Source organism: Phyllobates terribilis, unplaced genomic scaffold (genome assembly GCF_046119375.1).
Source record: "Phyllobates terribilis strain yellow unplaced genomic scaffold, ASM4611937v1 Scaffold_8__6_contigs__length_399053987, whole genome shotgun sequence".
NCBI lineage: Eukaryota > Metazoa > Chordata > Amphibia > Anura > Dendrobatidae > Phyllobates > Phyllobates terribilis.
The window spans coordinates 355,976,335-355,985,192 of record NW_027362768.1 but is presented as its reverse complement, the minus strand read 5'-3'; the positions used below and the strand labels follow the sequence as shown (position 1 = coordinate 355,985,192).

At 41.8% G+C, this 8,858-nt stretch overlaps 1 protein-coding gene across 1 annotated transcript in view; it reads right to left on the bottom strand.

Moving 5' to 3' along the window:
- Window positions 1-3,083: 3,083 nt before the first annotated feature.
- LOC141157769 (dynein axonemal heavy chain 12-like) overlaps window positions 3,084-8,858 on the bottom strand; it is a 189,969-nt gene continuing 184,194 nt past the window's right edge. The window contains exon 6 of the mRNA XM_073645298.1: window positions 3,084-3,089. Coding sequence (XP_073501399.1) covers window positions 3,084-3,089 — 6 coding nt within the window. The remainder of the gene's footprint in view (window positions 3,090-8,858) is intronic.

Genomic DNA, 8,858 nt, shown 5'->3' with positions numbered 1-8,858 from the left:
GCTGTAATTCCACACGTTTACCAGCAGGGGAGGATAAACACATTCTGGCCTACACTATGTATGATTATTACTCATTATTTGAGTATTTCTTACACATATTGTCACATTACACAGACGAGGAGGTGACATTATAATAAAATAATGCTGCGTACTTACAGGTGTCATTGTAAATGGTGGACGTAACCTTCCTGCCTCCAATTCCTCCCAGTTTATGGGCGAGAAGAATGGATGTCCTTTTAAATTGCTGCAAGCAACCTGTCTCTTCTCTGGTGATTTACACAAGAGCTGCAAATATATAAGAACCATTATTATATCACAAGTAATAATATAAATAATCCCAGAAAAACATCAGTGTCACAAATGTATTCTCATTTTCTTATAGAAAGATGAATTTATTATAACAACCATTGCTAGAAAGAAATAGGATAGGATAGGACAGGATAGTACAGGATAGGACAGGATAGTACAGTACAGGATAGGACAGTACAGGATAGGACAGTACAGGATAGGATAGGGCAGGACAGGACAGTATAGTATAGGACAGGATAGTACAGTGCAGGATAGGACATGATAGTACAGGATAGGAAAGAATAGTACAAGATAGGATAGGATAGTACAGCATAGGATAGGAAAGTACATTATAGGATAAGACAGGATAGGATAGGGCAGGACAGGACAGGATAGGATAGGACAGGATAAGACTGGACAAGACAGGACAGGATAGTACAGGACAGGATAAGACAGGACAGGATGGGATACGATAGGACAGGTTAAGATAGGACAGGATAGGCCGTCTGTAGTAGATCAGACGGGGGCCGATGCCCAATGATCATGATGATTAGCTGTTTGAAGAGATTTTGGTGAGCTCCGCGGCCTCTTTATAATATGAATAAGGCTGTACATAAGAACTCTGTACATATAGGAGGGGCTGTGCCGGGGGCTGCAGCGTTGTCCCAATCACTTGTATTGGATAAAGCTGAAATACCCAACACAACGGTGATGAAATATTCAGCGTGTTATCACAACTCATGACAGTCCTATCTGTTCTGTGTCTCCAGATATAAGTGTCTAATTACTCACTGTCTCTATGATGTCCCTGATGTTAGAATCCATGGTGTTCAGATAGCGAGGTTTATCATGCTGCACTGAACGCTTAATCCTTAGTCGATTCCGACCAGTATAGAACGGGTAAGATCCTGTGGCCATTTGGAAGACTGTGATCCCAAAAGAGAACAGGTCGACCGTGTAATTAAAGGGCTTCTGACGATGCATCTGTGGAAAAATCAGATTAAAATGATAAGTTAGTATATTTTCCATTCTGGGAGACAAAACAACCGTGGCCAGGTTTACCGGTAGTGTTCCTCCACTCCTAAGCCCCCATAAACATTACATAGGTGTTGGCCAAAAGATCGTTGTTAGCTACCTCCCCCATAAACAGGAATGCACGGCTCGGGCGAGAGCTCCTTTGTTCTCTATGAGAAAGAAGCTGCTAGACTCCTCCGAAGAACAAAAGATCGGTCATTGGAAATCCGATGTGCCGTGTTTTTCTCCTCCCGGGTGAAGACTTGAGAGGTCCTCATACACATTAGACCATTGGCTGAACCCTGTGATATTGGTAGGTTCGGCTGACTTTAGTCTTATATGTATAGGGGCCCTTACACAGTCCATTTATTAGACAGCATTAGTAAATGTGGGCCGCTGTGGTGATGGGTCTGTGATTGCACAAGCTCCACAGTAAGTGAAGATCACAGGTGGATAATAAGATATGAGATATCAGTAGTCACATAGTCACCTCAGGAGCCATATAGCCGGGAGTGCCGGCAAAGTCACTGATCTTCTGAGAGCCAAATACATTCATTGCAGCAAGGCCGAAATCAGCGATCTTAGCGTGTCCATCGCTGTCCAGAAGGATGTTGTCTGGTTTTAAATCCCTGAAAAAAGAAAGAAAAATAGTTCTGTGAATCAGACGTGGATCAGTTGTAGTGCTTGGGTTGCTGTGGGGGCGGCTGCACAGGACCACTCACTAAACACTGGGGGGCAGAGTTACTAATTCCGTCTTGTGTAGACGTATACCAGACTGTCTGAAAACACACCAAATTTCATCACAGTAAATTTGGAGCATCTTTAGTGACTTTTGTCTGACGTTACACCACCTATTATTCGGATTACTTAGTTCTGGCACATTTCACAATTTAACAAAGTAAACCTTCTCCTATGTATAAAAAAGAAATGACTTATTACCGGTGAATAATCCCCTGGCTGTGGAGAAACTCTAGTCCACTCAAGATTTCTGCTGCAAGGAACCTGAGAAGGAAGAAAAAAAATCCTATCAGCATTAATACTTCTATAGAACCACTAATAACTATGATGGGAGACAGCGGCCACAGATGTCACAGAGCTGCTGTTCTCTTACCTGGTCGTGCAGACATCCAGGGGGGCTCTGGAATTGATAAATGCAGTCAAGTCGCCACCACTCAGATATTCCATGGCATAAAATGCATAGTCCTGTGTGAAAGGAGGGAAGATGATGGTAAATAATGTGGCTTTTTTACATCCTGATAACATTTACCATGGTTCAGGGAACTATACTGTATGTTCAGGAAAAAATGTCCCCATGATCTGCAAACTCTGGAGGCGTACGAGTTCAAGATTCAGTCAAAATCCACTAACGATAGTCATCAGTAATGGCGGCAAGGGCACACAGCAGATCTTTTCATTTGCACTGGCAAAGATTGGATTTGCACTCTAATGGAAGCAACTAAACATGATGGGGGGAAAGGGGGGATTTCTAGAAGGAAAGGAGTCTCTTACCGCTGTCTGGAAGGTGCCATAGGCGTGTGTGAAGAATCTGCTCTCTCCAGTGATTTCCAGGACCTCTCTCTCTAAGCGGATGGCGTCTCTAGCGTTCTCCACCAATTCCCTCTTCTTGACCATCTTGATCGCCAGCTGATGTCCGCTGGTTTTATGTGTGGCCAGCATCACCTTGCCAAAGCTGCCCTCTCCAAGCTTCCTGGTAAAGGTGAAACTCTCCAGGGAAATACGGGCAGTCACTGGGTCTGAAATGCTTGTGGTCTGTGCACCAATTACTCCTAGAAAGAAAAACATTAGAATTAACAATTAATCTTACTGTCGCACTCGCATTTAATGCTACAATAAATTGACAATTATTTTAACCCAGTCATGAACTTTGAACATGATGAAGCTGGATACCACCATGTTCCGGCCAGAGAGCCCCAAGTATAGAAGGTGGAGAGCTCTGATGTACATGGTAAGATGTACGGGATACGATTATGTCATTAGGTTACATTTTGTAAAATAAATGAACACTATATAAAACATGGATGTGGTCTGTGACTTAATGACTATAGAATTTACCTTCTGGAGCTTGGTAGATGGCTTTGTCATTCTCACGTCTTCTCTTTGTAGTGGTCTGAGTGTCAGATGTCCTCTTTCTCTTAAGTTGTTCTCTACAACTTAGATCTTCACCACTCTCTTGATGTTTGTGAGAGCTCCTGGTTTTAGCTGACCCGCTAAACCTTATTTCAGAGGTATCATCCTTTCCACTCTCAGATTCCATCATTCTCCCTCTCTTATTTGGGGCTTCATCTGCCTTCTCAGGAGATGTGTTCCCTCTTCTTTTCCCCTTCTTAAGGGTCTTTTTCTGTAGAGGATGCCCAAAAAATGTTGTACAGGGATCTTCTGTCTTCTCAACAGGTACATCCTGTACAATGTCCTGAGAAGTTTCTCCTCTCTGAGAAAAACTCTCTTCCATGCATCTCTTTTTAGCGCTCCTCTTATTCTCCTCACCACACTTCCTTTTACTTCCCATGATAAGTTAATATCAATGAAAAAGAATTTGCTAAGTATACAAAAGTCGTCCTCACTCTTCAACAGTTGAAGGTAAAGTAAGAAAAGTGATAGTGGAATCTTAACTTTACAATTCCATAGTATTGTGATATCATCGCCATTGTGACATCATCAGTCAGAGCGTAAGCGATGATGTCATCAACCGCTGAAGGTCTAAGTTTGACATAATCAGATAACCCAGTATGAGAAAAGTTTTGTTTTGCAGTGTAACATACCTTTTTTAAGATTCTACTGATGGGTCCTAAATGTTGTGCATCTAACTGTCCAAAAAACTGAGCACCTAGAAAAAAAACAAGGACCGATGCACCAACAAATATAAAGTTTAATAAATAAATGTATCTTTATTAGATATACAAAATTGCTGGGCATGATCTGATTAAAAACAACATATGCACAAAGACATATTAAAATAACAATCGGCGATGGAGGAACACAGCAGTGTTACAGAATATAGTAAGGAGGACACCAAATCGCCTAAATATAGCAGCAGAAATAATATATTGTAACATTAGGGTACACGTAAAGATTGCAGATGGAAGAGGAACAGTGATTTCCCAAATAAATAAGTATAAGAGAAATAGTTCTGTGCTCCAGTATATGACACCACAACACAGGTCAAGACAAGTAAATACCGGTGTTTTCAGGCCCATATTGCCCACGAGGTGAATGTTTCTGTGTCCTCCCCTCACCGTCCTGTTCACTAAACTAAGGTGAATTTACCAACCTGATATTATGTCCCAGGACTCATCTAAAACTGAGTATCTCCCTTCATGGCAGCCATGTTCCCTACTGGCAGAGGACCCTTTCATTAGGAGAATGCCCCCTGCTACACGGCAAACATCACTGAGGTCTCCAAAGTACCCAAAATATTAGGCAGGTGGTGTTCATGTTATGGCTGATGGGTGTATATCTGCAGTGATGTACATGAATGAAAATAGGAACTAATCCTTATATTTCACATTCTGCCTCCTACTGCCGCTATCCACAGCCCTGTGTTGTGTAGAGGCCACACTGACATTTCATCTACATACAAGAGTATATAAATCTCTACATTCTCCAGTGGGTTTTATACTGTGGTGTTTTGTCCACATTGATGTAATACCCTGCAGTAGCCACAGGATGATGTAGTTTCATGGCTTTATCTCTCTATGGATGTAATGTTACTGTATTATTACTGCGAGGAAAAAAGTAAAAAGAAATTGGTCAGCACTATGGATCACTTGGCTGCACTGGAAGAGCAGCCATGTCATGTATATAATGGATCTCCCAGGACATACGACCACAAGGTCAGTGCTGGACACTCTGAAAGGTGTAGTCCACATACAGGATCTTCAAAGAAAAGATAAAAGCATGTCAGTCACCCTGGAAGTAAAATGCCCATATACTTTATTTCTGTGCAGCGGTGGATGGGATGTGCACACAGGCAACATGAAAATGTATCGGCCGTTTCGCACTGTGACTAACGCTTCATCTGGCCCGAGTCTATCATGACATCAGTGTATGCCTTATATACGCCCTGCTACAAAGTGTCATGGTAGAAACTTATTCTGCTGCATTCGATAGAGGAAGGTCAAGTGGACAAAATATGAATTAGAAGAACACTCTCATGTCAAATTTAGCATTTAACCCCAGAGGTCCTAATGTGTTAGTATGGAGGATCCATTATGCTTCTTTTCTTAATAGGATCTTATGTCTGTCACCACCCCCGAGTGGTGGTGGAACCTTTTCTAAACCTGCAAACTGTAATATATTAATTTTCCCTTCTTGGTGTTTATATGTTCGATTAAATGAGAAGAAAAAGCTCCTGTATTAATTGATTTAAAATGTTCCTTTTGTTTAGACCTGTAGGTTACGTATTGTTCTTCCTATATAAAACGCTCCTCATTCACAGAGCAGGACATAGACTATGATGTTTATTGGCATGAAATAAACTCATTACCCTGATGCGTTATGTTTCACAGTCTGATGTAGTTCGTTTTCGCATTATAATCACATATTGTGCAATTGCCCCATCTGTAATTTCCGTTTGGTGCGGATTTTTCTAACCAGGTGGTTTTCCTATCACTAAAGCGGCTCCTCACTAAAATGTATTTTTTTATTGCAATTGCGTTTCAGGCCACTACTTTATAATCTGGATAGTTTTCAATTATATGCCAATAGTTTTATAAATAACTGATTTTATAGACGCAGGTAAGGGACGGTGTTTAACAGAAAAGCAAAAGTGATTTTCTATTCTTCTTTCTTCATCTTTAGAATATAAAAGGCAATTGGAGCTTACTCCATTCAGAGCTTCTGGGATTCATTTTTTGGGTACCATCTTTTTGTGAATCTTTCTTTTAATTATGTGTCCTGTTCCATGAAATTCTCCATAATATTATATATACATCGCATTCACAAGAAGTGACTGTATGGATTGGATTTTCTACATGTGGAGCATGTGCACTTTCTTATTGCCGGAAAGACTAGTTTTCTGTAGTTTTTAGTAATGATTTCATTGTTTATTATAGAGACTGAAATCTCTAATAATTCTATTCTGATATCACTAAACTTGCTAGTAAATTTCATATACATTTTTTTAACATTATTTAAATCATTAATAAACTGGTTAAGTTGTGAGTCTGTACCGGAACATATCAGAAAAATGTCGTCCACAAAACAGCAAAAAATACAAATAAATCTGATGAACGGATGACTTTAGATTAAAATATAATTATTTTCAAAAACGGACATAAAATAGCGGTGCAAATACATGTGACGAAGAATCCTACCGCGGTGCCGAACTGCTGATGATGCCATTTATTATTGAATTTAATAGCATTAGCAGTAGGTATGAAATGTAATGCTTCGCTCATAAATACAATGAATTGTTCATTTGTATTTGGGTTAATCAGAATGTCTTGGACCGCATGGAGACCCCCGTCCTGGGGAATCCTGGTGTACAGACTTTTAATATCAATAGAAGCCAAAAGGAAAACGGGTTGCCAAGTGAAGTCTTCCAAAGTGCTTAAGAAATAGTCTGTGTCCATTATATAGGACGGTACGTCACTGTACCTAATCATTATTAAGGGCCATAGGATTCTGCTGGCCGGGCACATTGGAGAATTTTAATGTTAACTATCTGAAAAAGTTTTTTTATATTACATACAGATTCCCAGAGCAGAGTTATTTTGATAACACCCAAAGTCCCAGGAAAATAATTAATGTTTTCTGAATGTTGTTCTGGAATCGCTGGATGGATCATAGGCTAAGTTCACACAAGTGCAGAAAAAATCTTCCGATTTTCATCCATTAAAAAAGAATGATTTTTCATCGTTATTGTCATCTGTATATTATCCGTATATTATCTGTACGTCCTTTTATACATCTGTATGGCATCTGTTTTATAAATCACCAGTTAAAAAAGTTTACAAGACCAACGTGTCTGTATAAATTAGATGCAAAACAGATGATCAGTATGGGATACCGATTCTTTTGCCCAGCCATAGGCCATAGCACTCGGACAATACACTGGTGTGAATGTACACATGGGAAGAGATATGATTTGATTTCTCTACAGTTAATATTCAGGCACTTGTGTTTTATTGAAAGAACTTTACTTGCACGCTCATTTATATTTTTTCATTATAAATGGAATAATTAATACAATAAAAATCATTATTTATTTTCTTCTCAAAACACAGAGATACAGGTTAAACGATTATATAAAATAGTATTTACCTGCTGCTATTATTTGAACCTGCTGGTAAATAACAATTTACACATGTGCTGCAGTCTAATTGGAAGTGCAGCTACAGGGAGAAAATGACGTTATATTCTCCCTGCAGCTTCTGCTTCCAGTCATTGGGGTAATGAATAGTCAGTGCTCACTACACAGTGAGGTCGCTGTAATCACTCCCTCCTGCTTGACTGATATCCTGCTCTGCACACACCCTGAATCAGGGTCAGACTGTGACTCAAACCCTACCAGGCCATAAACTATAACCCCACCCCAAACAAGGGGCAATGAACGGTTTAACAAATTTTGCTTTAGTTGTTCATGCCCCTTACCACTCCTTTGGAGGAGTCATCTGTTAATGATGTGGCAGTGCACATGACTGACCAGGACTCCATTCACACCGGGCACTTCAGAGCCCTGTCTTTCAGGATCAGTGGGGGTCCCAGTAGTTGAACAGTTATCTTCTACCCCATCGGATAGAGAATTGTTTCCAAAGTTAAAATTACCCTTTATGTTTGACGCGCCCCTGGGCCTGAGTCGTGTGGCATCGCGCGCACGGGGGCTTACCCGGAGCCGGATCAGATAGGGGTAGTAGTCTCGTGGCGGTGACCTGGTCCGTGCCCAGGGAGTCAAACTGAGTGGCAGTATTTAGCAGTAGATATTAGAATGTTCGACTACGCCACCCGTTGAATGCGGCGATGAAGCCGCCGCTGCAGGGCAGTCCACTGAGGCCGGTGTTATGGTTGTGCAGCGTAGATGGTATAACCCCCAACGGGAGGGGTATGGCCCCAGGGCAGCAGATGTGAATGATAGTGGTAGTGATGGTGCAGCAAGGAAGCTCAGAGACGTGTGGTGCAGTTTCAAGGCTTTTACTCACAGGTGTTGCTCCGGTCACTTCGGCCAAGGGTGACCACCCGAGCCGTGCTGCGTCCACCAGGTGCGGGACTCGGCCAACTCCCAGGCAGTTCCAGAGCGTGGTCCTGAGCTCCCCTCTCGTCCTTCCTACAGGCCGTCCTCACCAGGGACCCACCTATGTCCGGCTTCCTCGGGCCTTATGGGGCAAAACCTCTCTCCGGTTTTCCTGACCCTATGTGGCGTGCCTTCCTGGTGGATGTGGCGAGGGGTCGTGCCAAAGCTTGACCACGACCTCCGGTTTCTGGCTAAGGATGATTTGCCTCCACCAGCTTGGGATCCAGTACCCTTCTCTGCCAACCCCTCACCCGTTCTGGTTCACTCGTGGGATCTCAGGGTTCCCTCTGCTTGCGTCTCTGGGCCT